We start from the raw sequence: 17,304 nt of genomic DNA, 5'->3' as shown, positions 1-17,304 counted from the left end.
ATGCAACATATCTGTTAGTCCCCTAACTTGGTGGCTAGGTTGGACACAAAGATTGATTTGTTGCTGTTTTGATCCAGTTTATTGGACATATATACGAGACACATGCTAAGCAGCGGAGACTTTGGACAGTCTACGATGGTTATCCAAATCCAAGTTTTGTAGGAGGCAGACTTGGCAATCGTTCAAGGTGTGACATGCGCTCAAGGCATGTCAAGCGAAGTGGCAGTGTGGGGTTGTGCAAGTTCAAGTCTTATAAGAGGAAGATTTGGTAAACCAGCGGGCGTAGCATGGACGCAAGTCATGCCAAGTAACAGATTGGCAGTGCTTGGGGCACTGTCTAAGCCCAAGTTTGCAGGAGGTGGACTTGACAAACCATCAAGCATGACATGCAAAATATGTCAAGCAATGGAGCGACAGTGTGGGGCTGTCCAAAGCCCAAGTCTTATTGGAGAAGAACTTGGCAATGATCCGGGCGTGGCTTATGCACGAGGCATGTCAAAGTAGCGGATACGGTAGCACGCGGGGTGCTACTCACGCCCAAGTCATGTATGTTACAGACTTGGTAATCGGGCGAGCAAGGCATGTGTGCTGGGCATGCCAAAGCAGTAAAAGTGCGGATAGATGGACTTGTCCGTGTTGCCGAAGGAACAGACAGATGGACTTATCTGTGGCGACGAAGGTGTCCATCTGTGGCGACGAAGGTGTGGACAGATGGACTTGCCCGTGGCACAAAGGAAGTACATACAGATTTTGTTCGTGGTGCCAAAGAGATGGAGCCGTGGGTCAAGTACTTAGTGTGCAAACAGACTTTAGCGCAAGGTCAAAGAAGCGGAGCCATGGACTTAGCGAACAGATGGACTATTCGTGGTGTCGACAGATGGACTGCCCGTGGTACCAAAGGTGGATAGATGGATTGCCCGTGGTGTCAGATGTGCGAACACTGAGCGGACAGATGGATTGTTCTTGGGTGCCAACGAAGTCAGATCATGGTTAAGCACAAAGAGTGTAGATTGACACTTGGCATGGACCAATGCAGTGAAGCCATGGCGAGAAGCACAAGTGGAGCATGTTGACAGTTGGCATGAGACCAATGCAACATGATGATGGAGCAAAGCATAAGAGTGTAGGCTGCCATTTGGCATTGCCCCAATGCAACCAAAGACATGTGGACAAGACAGTTTTGGAAGTTGAGTTAGTTTTGTTCATGTGGCACAAGTGGTTGGTGCAATCGTCAAGTAACATCCTTTGCAACCGCCGCCTATGTATGATAAATAGGCATGGTGTGTTCATTGGTAAGAGGGTGCCAAGGGTGCTAATGTGTGCCAAGAGTGTCAAGGAGTGCAAAGTGTGCAGCGGGTGCACATTGTAAGCAAATTTGTGGGAAATTTGTGAAGGCGGAGCGTGAAGAATTGTAAGCAAATCATGAGAAATTTGTGTGGGCAGATCAAGAGCGATTTGTAAGTGATTCTGTATTGTTCCATTGTATTCCTTTATTGGTGAGAATAGTAAAGGTTGGGAGTTCTCTCGTAATCGTTGGTATTGCTTGTTGTGGCTTTCTTGTGGCGTTGAGGTGCCTTTGCCTTGAGATTTCTTTGTGCCTTTGTGGTACAATTGTTGATAGGCTGAGTCAAGTGCGGGGCTTGATTGCCGCGCAGGAGATTTTCAAAGTTGAAAATTTACCCCTGTGACAACTGGTATCAGAGCCAAGTTTGGCAAAGAAGGACCAAAGTTTGGGCGAAATTTCAAGCAAGATGACTAGAGGCAACCACGAAATCAAAGAACTAGTTTCTCTTCTTGTAGCCTTGATCGGTACTGTCCCTGATAAAGATGTTGCTGATTACAATCTTATGGAAAAGATTGCTTATTTAGAGGTTTCTATGGAGAAAATTCAGGGGTCTTTGATGAAGGAACTCATGCAGATCCGCAAAGACTATGATGCATTGCACTTCGAAATGGTTGTTCTGTGAAGAGCAATTTCTTCAAGTGCAGAACATGAAAGGGATCATCCTGCAGTAAAAGTTCCAGAACTCGAGTCCTATGAGGGTGCATGAAGCGCTAAGGAACTTGAGAACTACTTGTGGGACATAGAGCAGTATTTCCTTGCTGCTCGCATGCCTGAAACAAAGAAGGTGACAATTTCTAGCATGTACCTTGAAGGTGATGCAAAGTTATGGTAGAGAACTCGCATGGTGGATGATGCCGATGCTAGTCGGGAAAAAATTGACACTTGGGCTCGGTTGAAGAAGGAATTGAAGGAGTAATTTCTTCAAGGCAATGTCTCGTGGATGACACGAGACAAACTAAAAAGTCTCAAACAGAAGTGCTCTATTAGAGATTATATCAAAGAATTTGCTTCTTTGATGTCGGATATTTTCAATATGTCTGAGGAGGACAAACTTTATAACTTTCTATACGGTTTGAAACTGTGGGCGCAAATTGAATTTCGAAGGCAGAATGTGCAGAATCTTCTTGGTGCTATTGTTGTTGCTAATGCCTTGGAGACTTCTTCCCCTCCCAAATTCATGAAGAATCGAAAGAAGAAGGAAGTGGAACAAAAGAAAGATGTGGCTAGCAATCGGCGGAATGGCGGAAAGGATCATTCTGCAGCCCAAGGAAACAACAATTTGAAGAGCCAAGGTTGTTTCTTATGCAATGGGCCTCACTTGGTGAGGGAGTGTCCCAAACGAGAGAAGTTGAATGTTCTCTTGGCGACAGAGAACAAAGAATGTCATGAACAGGAAGTTTTTCTCTGATTAATCCTTTAAGTTTGCCGAATTCAATTGTTAGTGTGGATGCTAACGAAAATGAAGGAAACATGGAGGTAGACGCAGAGAATGCTAGCAAGGTCATGGGGACTGTGCTAGAGCGGAAGGCCTGCCAATAGAAGTGTTCGACGAGGGCATCGACTGCAACTGGTGGGGGTGGTTTGTTAGCCCCCTAACTTGGCGGCTAGGCTGGACACAAGAATTGACTCATTGCTCCTTTGATCCAGCCTATTGGGCATGTGCGCAGGGCACATGCTAAGCAGGGGAGACTTTGGACAGTGCACGCCGGTTGTCCAAGCCCAAGTCTTGCAGGAGGAAGACTTAGCAAATGTTCAAGGTGTGGCATGCGTGCAAGGGATGCCAAGCGAAGCGACAGTGCGGGGCTGCCCAAGCCCAAGTCTTATAGGAGGAGGAAGACTTGGCAAACCAACGGGCATGGCATGGGCGCAAGCCATGGCAAGTAGCAGATTGGCAATGTGCGGGGTACTATCCAAGCTCAAGTCTGCAAGAGACGGACTTGGTAGACCATTGAGTCTGGCATGCGAAATATGTCAAGTAATGAAGCGACGACGTGGGGCTGTCCAAAGCCCAAGTCTTACTGGAGAAGAACTTGGCAATGATCCGGGCGTGGCTTGTTTACGAGGCACGTCAAAGTAGCGGATACGATAGCACGCGGGGTGCTACCTAAGCCCAAGTCATGCATGTGGCAGACTTGGCAATCTGGCGAGCAAGGCATGTGTGATGGGCATGCCAAAGCAACAAAAGTGCGGACAAATGGACTTGTTCGTGTTGCCGAAGGAACAGACAGATGGACTTGTCTGTGGCAACGAAGGTGCGGGCAGATGGACTTGCCCGTGGCACAAAGGAAGCGGACAGACGGACTTGTTCGTGGTGCCAAAAAGATGGAGCCGTGAGCCGAGCACTTGGTGTGCAAATAGACTTTGGCGCAGGGCCAAAGAAGCAAGCCATGGACTTAGCAAACAGATGGAGTGTTCCTGGTGTGGACAGATGGAATGCCCGTGGTGCCAAAGGTGGATAGATGGATTGTTCGTGGTGCTAAAGAAATAGAGCCATTGTGTGAACACTAGGTAGACAGATGGACTGTTCGTGGGTGCCAACGAAGCCAGATTGTGGTCAAGTACAAGGGGTGCATATTGACACTTAGCGTGGACCAATGCAGTGAAGCCATGGGACGAAGCACAAGCAGAGCATGTTGACACTTGGCATGAGACCAATGCAGCATGATGATGGAACAAAACACAAGGGTGTAGGCTGCCACTTGGCATGGTCTCAATGCAGTCAAAGACATGTGGACAAGATAATTTTGGAAGTTAAGTTAGTTATGTCCATGTGACACAAGTGATTAGTGCAACCACCATGTAACCTCCTTTGTAACCGCCGCCTATGCATGATAAATAAGAATGGTGTGTTCATTGGCAAGAGGGTGCCAAGGGTGCTAGTGTGTGCCAAGAGTGCCAAGGAGTGCATGAGTACAAAGTGTACAGTGGGTACACATTGTAAGCAAATTCGTGGGGAATTTGTGAAGGTGGAGCATGAAGAATTGTAAGCAAATCATGAGAAATTTGTGTGGATAGATCAAGAGCGATTTGTAAATGATTCTGTAATGTTCCATTGTATTTCTTTATTGGTGAGAATAATAAAGATTAGAAGTTTTCTCGTAATCGTTGGTATTGTTTGCTGTGGCTTTTTTGTGGCGTTAAGATATATTTGTGCCTTTGTGATGTAATTGTTAATAGACTGAGTCGCATAGGAGATTTTTAAAGGTGAAAATTTATCCCTTCACAATATCCGAGAATAAAAAATTTGATTGACCGAATCGTTCACCTGCTACGTTAGGTGTTAAGCACGAGTGCGGTACTATTATTAACTGTCTTTACGCACTTGGCGTCTTCCTAAAACTCTGCCCACAACGTGCCATCTAACCTCATTGATTAGATTTTTGTTTTTTTTTTATTACACCCGGGCTTTAGTGCGATGGAAACCATCCCATCGGTTGATCGAACAAATTGAATTAAATTACTCTAGGTTAAGGGAACGGCTTCCCTATGCCACCAGAATAAAATCAAATAAATTAAATAGATATAAAATTAATTGAAAGTCAATGACCAAATCCTTTTTTTATTAATGAAATTTTAAAATTTATAACCCAGATCCACCTGAATAAATTAAAGCAATCAAAGTTTTGTTTAATAAAAAACTAAAATTTTAAATTAACTAAATTAAATATACTCCGTCCAGATCATCACCACTCTACTTTCATCGTCTCTTGAATTAAAAGGTGTCCTATATATTATATTGACGTAAATAAGATGACGTTGGGTGTTTTTTTAAAAATCGGAATGGTAATGAGTATTATAAAATTATGGAATGAGAATGAATATAAATTTAGATATCATTCTTAAAAATAATATTTGATTAGTTGAATATTTTCAATCGGAATAATCTAAATTTTTTTTTTTACGTTTAGAGAAAAATAAGAGAAAAATTTGATGAATGAGAAAGTTAAATATGAGAGAAACATATGATGAAAGAGAAAATGCGATGAGAAAAATGAAGAGATGAAAAGTATGACGAGAGAAAATAAGAAGAGAGAACGTGATAGGAGAGATTGAAAAGAGAAAAAGTACGATGAGAGAGAAAGTGTGTTGAAAGAGAAAGAGTGATAGGAAATAAATGAAGAGAGAAAAAGTATGATGAGAAAATGAGAGAATGAGGAAAGAAAGTATGATGAGAGAGAGTATGATGAGAAAAAATGAGGAGAGTGAAGGTGTGATGAGAAAAATTGAGAAGAGAGAGTGTGATGGAAGAAAATGAAAAGAGAGAAAGTATAATGAGAGAAAATATAGAGAAAGTATGGTAAGAGAGATTGAGGATAGATAAAGTATGATGAAAAAATAAGGAGAGAATGAAAAGAGAGAAAATGATGAGAGAATGTGCGTAATGAGAGATAATACAAAGAGAAAATGATAGAGATTGTGCGATGAAAGAGAATGAAAAGAAAGAAAGTATATTGTGAGAGGAAATGTGATGATAGAATGAGAAGAGAGAAAGTATGATGAGAAAAAAAACAAGATGAAAAAATGAGGAGAATGAAAAGAGAGAAAATGATGAAAGAGAATACAAAGAAAAAATGATAGGGAATGTGTGATGAGAGAAAATGAAGAGAGAGAAAGTATATTGAAATAGAAAATGTGATGATAGAATGAGGAGAGAGAAAGTACGATGAGAAAGAAAGTACGGTAAAAAAAGAGGAGAGAATGAATAGAGAGAATGATGAGAGAGTATGTGTGATGAGAGATAATACAGAGAAGAACGAGGAGAAAAAAAATATATTGAAAGAAAATGTGATGATAGAATGAGGAGAGAGAAAGTATGATTAGAGAGAATAAGGAGAGAGTGAAATGAAAAAAAAATTGAACAAATATATTAAGGGTATTTTCATCCAAAACTTAATTCTCTTTCTCATTCTATCAAAACCTAAGGGAGGGGATGTGTTTCATCCATATCCAAATTTTTGAATTTCATTTCAAAATTTTGATTTCATTCCTATCAATCAAACAGATTTGAGAATAAATCCATTTTCTCATTCTCAAACTTCTAAATCAAACGTCACCTATATAAAATATTTCGTTGGATATTGAATCATCTCATATCAACTTTATTCAAATGGACTTGAATTAAATGGGGGCTAATGACCACTAGAGCAACTACGATCATGGAGCGGGCTTTGGTGCAAGGGTAACCATCTGCGACTAGGATTGAATAAAATCAAATAAATTAAATATATAGAAAATTAATTAAGAGTCAATGATAATTTATTAAACCCTTCTTTTATTAATGAAAATTTAAAATTTATAATCGATATCCAACTGAATAAATTAAAATAATTAAAATTAAAAATTAAAAAAACTAATATTTTAAAATAACTAAATTAAATAAATTCTGTTGAGATCGCCACCTTAAAAGGGCTCTAATGACCATGTAGAACAAGTACGACCATGGAGCTATGGCCATTCATCCTCCTCTCCCTCGCCCTATCTGCTCTCCTCGCAGCGCTCCTCCACGGCGAGAACCGACGGCGGAAGAGCCTCCCTCCGGGACCTCCTTCGTTTCCCATCATTGGCAACCTCCGTGGCTCCGCCGCTCCCTCCGCGACCTAGAGGCCGTGCTCCGCGACGTCCACACCCGGTACGGCCCCATCGTAGCGCTCCGCATCGGTTCCCGCACCGCCGTCTTCATCTCCGACCGCGTCATCGCCCACAAGGCCCTCGTCGGGCTCGGCGCTTCGTTCGCCGACCGCCCCTCTCCCCCTTTCCCCGCCTTCCGCGTCTCCAACGCCGGCCACCATATCATCTCCTCCGCTCCCTACGGGCCGCTCTGGCGCGTTCTCCGCCGCAACATCACCGCCGAGATTCTCCACCCAGCGCGGGTTAAGCTCTACGCCGGCGGTCGCTCCTGGGTCCTCCGCCTCCTGATCGACCACCTCCGCGCCGCTTCCGGCGGCGGAAGCCCCGTCGTCGCCTCGGAGAGCTTCCAGTTCGCCGTGTTCTGTTTACTAGTCTTCATGTGCTTCGGCGAGAAGCTTGAGGAGAAAGCCATCCGAGAGATCGAGCGGGCGCAGAGGACCCTCCTCCTCTACGGCGGTAAGCTCAGCGTTCTCAACTTCGCCCCAGCCATCTCCCGACTCGTGTTCCGCAATCGAGTGAAAACCGCCCTGGCGATGCGGGAGATCCAGAGGCAGCTGTACCTTCCCCTCATCGAATCTCGAAGACGATACGAACGCCGCCGGCAAATCGGCACGAACGAGGAGGCGGAAGAGGAGGAGCGATTCGTCTACTCCTACCTCGACTCCCTCCTCAACGTCGACCTCCCCGACAACGAATTAGGCGGCCGCCGGAAACTCTGCGATGACGAGATCGTCACCCTCTGCTCGGAGTTCCTCAATGGCGGCACCGATACCACGGCCACCGCTCTGGAGTGGATCATGGCGAATCTCGTGAAGCGCCGAGAGGTACAGGAAAAGCTACGGGAGGAGATCGATGGCGTTGTTCCGGAAGGGGAGGAGGTGAAGGAGGAGGATTTGCAGAAGATGGAGTACCTGAAGGCGGTGATCATGGAGGGGCTCCGGCGCCACCCGCCGGGGCACTTCGTGCTGCCGCACGCGGTGACGGAGGATGTGGATCTCTGTGGGTACCTGATCCCTAAGGGGGCGTCGATCAATTTCCTGGTGGCGGAGATGAACTGGGACAGGCGGGCGTGGCCGGATCCGATGGCATTCCGGCCGGAGAGGTTCCTGGGCGGCGGCGAGGGGGTGGCTGTGGACATCACCGGGAGCAAGGAGATTAAGATGATGCCGTTCGGGGCCGGGAGGCGGATCTGCCCGGGAATGGGGCTGGCGATGCTCCACCTGGAGTACTTCGTGGCAAATCTGGTGAGGGCGTTTGAGTGGGAGGCGGCGGAGGGGGAGGAGGTCGACCTGTCGGAGAAGGTCGAGTTCACCGTCGTGATGAAGAATCGACTGCGAGCTCGAATCATCCCCAGGAAGAACATCGTCACTTAGCACGGCGATTGGAATTTATATCTTACAATTTAATAAATAAATATTTTCTCTTTTTTTTTAATTATAATTTAATAAATATTACATTAATATTTTAGATTAGTATAATATTAGTAAAGGATAAACTAAGGCATAGTGGCTCCGGTATTTTTTCTATGGCTTAAAGAAAGAATTTCCTTGATCTTTTTTTAAATATTATATGTAAGTCAACTGTCCTAATCCGCGAGGACGCTGGGTATCCTCAGCTGGTGTTACATGTGCCCGATTGTCTCCAACATTCTACTTTCATTATTTTAGTTTATTTTATTTTTTATTTTTGAAAATGCCCGATCAAGTAAAGTGGAACACGTCGGGGAGACGCAAGGGATTGCTGCTTGTAGTCACGTTGCAAGAGGTCCTTCAAGACTACCGCTGCTCTGCATCATCCAAGACAATTTTAATTACAAAAAAAGTCCAAGCTAAGAAAAAGATGACCATTTTGCATTTGATTGAAAATCTGAACACACGAAGAGATCAAATAAATCCTTGAAGATATTTCAACGCACGTAGTTGTCTGTTCTGTGAGAAGCTATTACAATGGCCCAAGTCCAGTAAAGTGGACACTGATTCTAGCTAAGCTCATTATAGTCCGACCATGAGGGCAGATAGTTAGTTCCACGGATTGATATAATTTTTATTTATATAGTTGGCTGCTTCAAAAGATTTTAGGGTTAATTTCTAACAGATACAAATTATCTTATTGGTATTGGTATAATTTACATTAATAATCTAATTCAGATTTTGATAAATAAATTAACTTATTGGTATTGGTATAATTTATATTAATAATCTAATTCAGATTTTGATAAATGATAAATGAATTAAGTTAATTATTTTTATGATTTAATACATTTACCAAACATGCAGAGGTTGACGGATTTAGGGGGCATGATACCAGGATGAAACTCAACTAGATCTAAGGAACCGATAGTTAGTGCGAAGCCCAAATAGATCAAAGGATTGACCTAATATCTAATGGAAGTCTGGCTGAGTCCGCGAGCCTTGATAGTTGGTCAAAATCTAATTGGATCTGTGAACCTGACAACTGAAGAGAAGACCTAGTAGGTCGAGAGATTAGTTGATAGACTACAAGTTAATAAGTGAAGGTAAGTCACTGGAGGAGAGTGACTCGATGAGGACACGTCCCGATTGAGGGGACAGTAGACGTCCATCCAGTTTAGGTCTATTTTAGATCCCTAAATTGAGACCATGACTAATTTCTGATCATAGAAAGACAGGAATTAATTATTACTACTTATTATTATTTGTGTCAACTTTGTTTTACAGATTAGATGTTTTAGTGTTGGACTAACACATTTTACAGGACAAATGGAACACAAAGTGCCTCAGATGAATAGTACTTGAGGTGACTTCGGGAGCTTTAAAGGCGCCTTGAATATTGTTCATGGAAGACGTCTTCCATTAGATAAAATTAGACTTCATCGATGATAATGAACGAACTGTTCAGGATCAAATTTTAAACATTGAAAGTGCCTTCAATGATATGAAAGGTGTCTTTCACACTCCATAAAAGAGCATCTTGACCATACCTTCAACACAATTCAATTTATAAGCTTCTACGCGTTCAGTTGGCGTTCCGATTGCTTCGACTTCCTATTGCTACCTCAAAGAAGTATTTCTACCATAGAACTACTCTTTTAAATCATCCGATCATCTCCGACAGACCAAAAACAACACACGATCATGCTCTAAATTATTGGTAACATTTTATAGTGTTGTAATTTTCATGCTATTGCTTTAAAAGGGAAGTATAGGTTATTACACTATTCTTATTCTTGTATTCGATTATCTCTTTCGACGATTCCAGAAAAGACATTTAGTGAATTATCCATTGAATCTAGATCTTAGAGTAAAAATCATCAAAAATTCTGAATCAAGTAAAATCGATTGATTTTTTTTTTTTGTGTTCTTTTCAATTTAATTTTTCTATTGAAATTTTATTTTAAATTTATAAAATTACCCTATTTTCAAAAAATACATGATCCACTCTCCTCAATATTGGGTACCTATTATCTGACAAATGTCTCCGTGATGATTTACCTCGTTTGATATATATATATATATATAATTCTTGGTGCACTGCCACGTCAAGAGTTGTATGCTTGAACTACGGAGATTGTTCGACTGCCATATCAGCAGCCTTTGCGTTTTCGAATGGAGGGAAAACCGTCCGCCTTCGGGCTTAGTCTAACCAGAGGCTTGCACATCCGATTTTTTAAAAAAAAAACACACATGGAGGGCTTTGCTCATGCTTTGGCATCTCACTCGGGCATGGATTCTTCAACCTCCCATGCAATTTCATATTGTCTGCGATTGCCTTGGCTATAAATTGTGCCACTTAATTTATACATATTGCCACTAAAAGAAATCGAAGGCACTAATTTACAGTGATACAGATTGCTGTAACTTAAAGGTTCTACCAGTAGAGATATCTAATATTTATTAGATAAATTTTTATTTTATAATATTCTAAAATGTAACCTATTCTCTATTCGTTAACATTAATGTTGAATATAAAGCAGATCATCTAACTTAAATTTTTTTTTTTGAACTACACCTTTCCACAAATACAACACCTAAGATATAACGACATTATTGGTACAATATCTTACAACAAATTTAATTTTCATACTCATACAAAATATGTAGAGATTGATTTATTTAAGTTTCTGTTCATGCTTAAATAAGCTCTAGAATTCTAAAACAATAATACAAAATTTTGAAAAAAAAAAAACTTTCATTAAACATTTTTTTAAAAAAAAAATAATTAACAAGATTTATGTTAACAAGCATAACAGGTAGCTAAAACATATACAACAATTAAATAGCAATGCACATGGTAGAGGATGCCAGTATATCAGAGCAAACAAAATTGCCACATGCCTGCCTACATTTGTAAAATATTTCTATGGCTGCAAAAATGTAGAACTAGACAACATATCAGAAAGAAAATGTGACATGGCATTTCAATAACTTCTGTGTTTTAGATGCAAAGAGTCTGCAGAATACCTTGACCTCGAAAGACTGCACAACTCTTCTAATGAATGCCAAAAAATTGAAGCCATCTCATATCTTCGCAGACTCATCTTCACTGTTCTCACTATCGTCACTGCATAATAGAATCAAAACAATAGATAAAAGATAGATAATTAAATTACTAATTGTATGATGACTTAAACAACAATCGAGATTACCTGAACAATACAACAATAACAGGATTTAATACTACCTGTCTGAGATCGGAATAACATTGAAACTGAATTTGCTAATGAGCGTCTCATATAACAAAATTTCTAATAACTATGAAGTAGTATTTCTATGAGAGAAAGAAACGTGAAAGCTAAGGAAATGAGTAAAAAGATTTACCCAATATAATTTCTTTCCTCCATTTCTTTGGTGAAAATAGGGGGGAAGGAAAGGACGGAAAGAAGTAAAAAATCTCTCTAGTTTGGCCTAAATTTGTTTCTGTCAGGCGAGCAAAGCACAGTTCAGAAATCAAATTCAGCACCAAAAATTCAATATTTTTTGAAAAAAATATTTTTAAATTAGTTGTATTTATATTTTTCGAAAATAAAATTTTGAAACTTAAATTTCTCTCCCTCTATTTTCCCTCCAGTGAAAGTCTAAAAGTGAAATTTTTGCAAGGATAGAAGACAAATCAGGAATACAGAAACATGGAAGAAAAGCAAGACACTCAAAAGGAAACCTGTTTACCAGAAGGGTTGCTGCTGCTTTGTAATGGCAAAATAAATCATGCTCATACATATTACAATTGAAATGAAAACCGCTGACAAACATATCCATAATAAAATACCTGTTTTCAGAAAGCTTTGAAATTCTCCTAGCATCTAATCCGGTCATGTATCCCTGCGTAGATTGGAGGTCTCCACCTACAACAAATGATCGGTTGCATAATAAAAAAAAACATAACCAAAGAATAATATGCTTTAAGGTGATAGGTCACTGAAGCATGGTGCTTTCATGTAGTTCCATAGACTAAAGTCAGACAATTCAATATGACAACATATAATTATAGATTGAAGTATATTTGGAAGTAGAATGCCTAAATAACCTGGAGTAAATTACTACTAAAATGAAACTGAATGAATGGTTGAAGAATTCTGAGAATTCCATGAGGCCAAAGAGAAACTATGATAAACAAAATCAACATAACACTGACCTTTTGTTAACTGAAAAACATGCAGAGCACAACGCTCAGCAGCAAGTCTCACTGGGCCACTCCCATCCTTTAAACTGTCTGCAATAGCTGGGCCTAAAATCGAAAGACTTGCGGTAACCGCCGTAGGATTTACCTGATGCAATCAAGGAAACAATCAGAAAAATGCAAATTTCTATCTGGTTTCTTTATAGATTTAGGGGAAAGCCAGTCAGCCATTTAAATGCATACCTTTGCATAGGCCTTTATACCAGAGAGTGCTCTTCTTCTGACCTCACTCGAGTCATCTCGAGAAGCTAAGATAAGTGACTGCATGAGCTGTGAACATACATTTCCTTCCTTTCCAACTTGAAAACAGAGTAATCTTCCAATTGTCTTGGTTGCAGTTTCACGAATTGGGAACTGTTTTCACAAACAACAATAAATGAATGATGTTGGAATTACATAGCAAAAACAGTGCATATACCAATGCTAACAGTTCTGTACCTTATCATCTTTCAAGGCATCTTTGAGAGTATCTATAAAAGATGGAAAGAGCAGACTTCGGTGCAGTGTGGATGGATTGTGCAAAGAGATGGAAGATAATGTGAGAAAAGATCCATGTCTAACAAACCAGGTTGCAGATTCAGTCAAATCCATAAGTACTTGTAGCAGACCCTGGAACTCATTATCTTCCATGTACTGAGAATAAATAATATTGTATATCAGTGCCTCAATGCAAAATAAAACAAAAGTATAAAATAAATCTCATAAAGTAATTTAAAGAAACCAAAAAGAAGAAGAAGCTTTTGTAGTAAGTTGTTGCAAGTATTTCTCTAGTAGAAGATTCACCTATCATATCACAGCTAGACCAAATCTGGTAATCACCTTCAAACGTCTTGCAAGACACAAATCCCAAAAATCAATCACATAAAAGATGTTGTACCTGAGACATAATTCCCATGACTTTTGCTGCAGAACTTCGCACCTCATCATCGTCAAGTTGCAACATGGCTCTCACTAAAGAGGAAGCTCGAAGCCTGATTGCACCACTCACACTTTTTCCAGCATGCTTAATAACACCTTTAAGTGCAGTGAGAACAGCTTCCTTGATGCCACCATCCGATGACTGAAAAATCATATTTAATCAAAATGGTGGTAATCCAGTTGAAATGTTTGCAATATCAACGAATCCTACCTACCTGGAGAGTGGATAGAAGGTCATTAACTAGAGGATCTACTCGTGTGCTCAGGGCACTAAGTTTTCCTAAGGCAAGTGCAGAACTTGAACGTACGGTCCTGTATTTGATATCAATTCAAGCCTTTAGCAAAAGTGTTATCCAAGAAAGACTACAAGAAAAATTCGCCAAGAGATACCACCTTGCATTGTCTTGCAAGCATTTTATGAATGTAGTTTGAAGTTGTGGAAGAAAAGGTTTAAGAGCAATCCCCCCTTTACTAATAATGATAGACAGAGTTGACAATATAGCAGCTTTCACTTGCCAAGTAAATCGATCTCCAACAATTCGTATAAGTGGCCTTCACTCACAAGAGAAATGACCAAAAGATTAAGCAGATGGTATGCAACATTGATACAGTAAATTACAGAAGAACAAATTCAATTTGCAAAAGTAACTGAAGGAGGCGACAATGTTGAACTTCAGAAATCATAGGTCAAAAAACACAATGAGGTAGGATCAATCTCTCCTCACTGATTCGTTGTTCAGATTCAGTTGTTGATCTCTTCCATCACTATAAACAATGATCTCATGCTTTGGCAAGTGTTGTAATGGTCTAATTGGGGTTTTGATATGGTTTTGTTTCTCAAAACTATATTGATCACAATGTGGACTGGGAGTGTTGATGACGTTCCATTTAAATAATTTGAATTGATTAATCTGTGGGCTTTAGTTTGCAAGATAATCAGTGAGTATGGTGTGTTGTTCTAACTTCTGCATCTAAGCAATAAAGATGAGGAATTTTTCAAGTTTTGCAATATACTTCTCAATGATGTATTATTTTCTAGCTTCTAAAGAAGCATCTGCATCAAAGTCTTATTTTGTTACTCTGATTTTCTAGTTTCATGCCCATAATTTATTTGTGTAAAATCCAATAGTACATTTCTGTATCTTGCTAGTCTAGTTGTTATTAATCTTACATCTATTCAATGGCATACCAAGTTCAATGGTCTAATTTACCTATCGCAATAACTGAAAAGTTAATTTTACAATTTAGGTATATAACAGAAACATATCATTGTTTCTTCATGTAAGGATCAAGTCCAAACGCCAACTTGGGCATAGGAAGAGGTTGTCAATCAGTTTGTTGATTTTGTATATTGGTTGGTTGGATCATGGATCAGCTTGATGAGAAACATATGTTGGCAGATTAGGTGTTGGAGTAATACCACCATTGGAGTTTTGACAGATTATCACTCTTTGTGTGGAGTAATGGTTCTTATGGTTGATTCACAGTTACATGCTCTTGAGTTTGGTTTTTCTTTCTATGATGATTGTATGGCGAAACAGAAAATGATTTTTGATGAAATCAGTTTGGTTGGAGGTTGATGATTGGAGTTTGTTACTCAACTGTTAAGATAGTTGTCAAAGCAATGTTGTTACGGGCAGCAAAGAGGCCACAAATTACCCAAATGTAAATGCCTAGGTGAGCAATATGCAGATATCTTATTGTTCCTCGGTACACTTGATCCATTTCTCTTTCTGAATCTTTTTTGTTATTGCACAAGAAACATGGTTGCTATTATCATATTTAGTTTTCACATATACTTTCTTTATATATGTATAGTGATGCTTATTGATGATCATATGGTCATTCAGGCAAATTTGTTCTTTAACTACTTAAGCAAGTTATTTTAGATGATTATATGGTCAGGGTTTGAAATTTATACTCAGGAGTATTTAAAGCCATGAATTTTGTTTTATAAACACACTTTAAAAAATATTTTTTTTGTTAATAATGCATACCCAGTTACAGGAACAACAAACTCCTTCAGTGTCTGCTCACTTGTGAGAGCAATCAACTCGCCTAACCCCAAAGCAGCTTGTTCTCGCATTTCAACTGATCCATTAATTAGCCCCTGAAAGTCATATAGAACCATAGTTGGGTGATTTTGAATCACAATAACAACCACCACCCAGTTTTATCCTACTAGGCGGTGTCGGCTAAAAATCTCATGATGCTAAAACTCTCAAAAAAAGAAAAAAAGAAAAAAAAAAGAAGCTTAACTACAACAAAGAATTAGTAGTGCAGGAATTCAATTATTAACATATCCCAATGTGGAAAATCTAACAACAGAAGAAGGCCACCTGAAGGAATATAGGCAACAGAGGCTGAAGTGCTTTAGGAATGCAAAGTCCAGGAATAAGAACTGGTCCTCCCTGCAACAAAATCACAGTTGTATGATAGTCACCAACAAGACTCAAACAAAATACCACCACTCTGGTGGTATCCTTCATTATTAAAAAAAGATATACCTTTCTTTTTCTTCGCTCTTTATCTCGAGCAGTAGAGAGAGCATCTCGGACAACTTTAATGAACGAAGAAAGGACATCCTTTTGGAGTGATCCGACAACCCTTCCTAAAGCTTCCCAAGCAGCCTGTCATATAGAACATAAGTATATTGACATTAAGAATTACAATAAGCACAAATGTAATATTCTTTTCTCCAATTTACCATGACAGTAGCTGAATCAAAATCACTTAGCAAAGTAACAAGTGTGTATATAATATTGGATGCTTCATCCTCCAAATATAACTTGCTATTTTTGTAAAAATAGCCTATCAAGTATGAAGAACCTCTTCTCATCAAAGCCTGCACAGAGGATCATTGATTGTCTAAAGGAGGTAAACCATCAATATAAGTTAAAATAAGTTGACATAACAAAACCTGGTTATCCGCTACTCCTTTAAGAAGCTCTGATATCAAGGAGTCAATGCCTTCCTCATCAATGACAAGAACCACTGTTTCTGCAGCCTTCTTTGCAGAAGTTTGAACTTCCTAAGCATTTGACAATTAATTTAGTAAACAAAATTTATCATATTAACTTTGCCTACGAAGGCCAAATATTCTTTAAAATCAATCCACATAAATAAGAACACTTCACAGTGCAAGAAGCCTAGTTATCCATAAATCAACCAAACATAATAAAGGAAGCAAATTTGCTTGGGTAAGTCGCGCAACAGAGAATGCTGCCACAAAAAATATTTTATGAGTTAAAATAAAAAAGTACATGCTTTTAAAAAGAGACTCTAATAGCTTTTCCAAATACATTTAATGGATTAATTAGAGCATGACTAATAATGTCTGAGAAAAAACTCATGAAAAAGAATTAACAGAAGAAAAGTAATGCTTCATTATTAGAAAAGATATTCAAGCATTTGGTTTTCCTCACTTGTTAATCTGAAAACATATCCTGCATTTTTCATCAATTTATGAATAATGGTTATAATTACTACTAAGATGAAATATTATGATATTTGAAAGAGCAAAGATAAATTCAATTTAAGAAATCCATACAGAAAATATCCAATAGGAATTCAAAAAATAATGTTGACAGTGTCCTAAGCCCAACAGATAATTATTGGATTTGGACCTTATCCAACGACAATTACTCCCTAAAAGTCATGTGAGAAAGTTTTAAGAGTAAAAAGGTTGATCACCTATTGTGAGAGCCAAATGGTCATATTTAAGAAAAATAATACAAAACTTTTAATAAGTCGTAAAT

General features: G+C 39.3%; 1 protein-coding gene and 1 pseudogene across 1 annotated transcript in view; one reads left to right on the top strand and one right to left on the bottom strand.

Moving 5' to 3' along the window:
- Positions 1-6,744: 6,744 nt before the first annotated feature.
- Positions 6,745-8,478, top strand: LOC122009221 (annotated as a pseudogene).
- Positions 8,479-11,120: 2,642 nt separating this feature from the next.
- LOC122009220 (protein ILITYHIA-like) overlaps positions 11,121-17,304 on the bottom strand; it is a 33,817-nt gene continuing 27,633 nt past the window's right edge. Inside the window, exons 48-60 of the mRNA XM_042565298.1 lie at positions 16,467-16,577; positions 16,254-16,391; positions 16,054-16,176; positions 15,886-15,957; positions 15,544-15,656; positions 13,940-14,098; positions 13,762-13,858; positions 13,506-13,688; positions 13,067-13,261; positions 12,812-12,982; positions 12,584-12,716; positions 12,218-12,293; positions 11,121-11,512 (exon numbers count right to left, since the gene is read on the bottom strand). Coding sequence (XP_042421232.1) covers positions 11,470-11,512; positions 12,218-12,293; positions 12,584-12,716; positions 12,812-12,982; positions 13,067-13,261; positions 13,506-13,688; positions 13,762-13,858; positions 13,940-14,098; positions 15,544-15,656; positions 15,886-15,957; positions 16,054-16,176; positions 16,254-16,391; positions 16,467-16,577 — 1,614 coding nt within the window. The 3' untranslated portion in view covers positions 11,121-11,469. The remainder of the gene's footprint in view (positions 11,513-12,217; positions 12,294-12,583; positions 12,717-12,811; positions 12,983-13,066; positions 13,262-13,505; positions 13,689-13,761; positions 13,859-13,939; positions 14,099-15,543; positions 15,657-15,885; positions 15,958-16,053; positions 16,177-16,253; positions 16,392-16,466; positions 16,578-17,304) is intronic.

Source organism: Zingiber officinale, chromosome 8A (genome assembly GCF_018446385.1).
Source record: "Zingiber officinale cultivar Zhangliang chromosome 8A, Zo_v1.1, whole genome shotgun sequence".
Lineage (NCBI taxonomy): Eukaryota > Viridiplantae > Streptophyta > Magnoliopsida > Zingiberales > Zingiberaceae > Zingiber > Zingiber officinale.
Note: the sequence above shows the minus strand (reverse complement) of the source record. Positions and strands in the feature narration are given on the sequence as shown.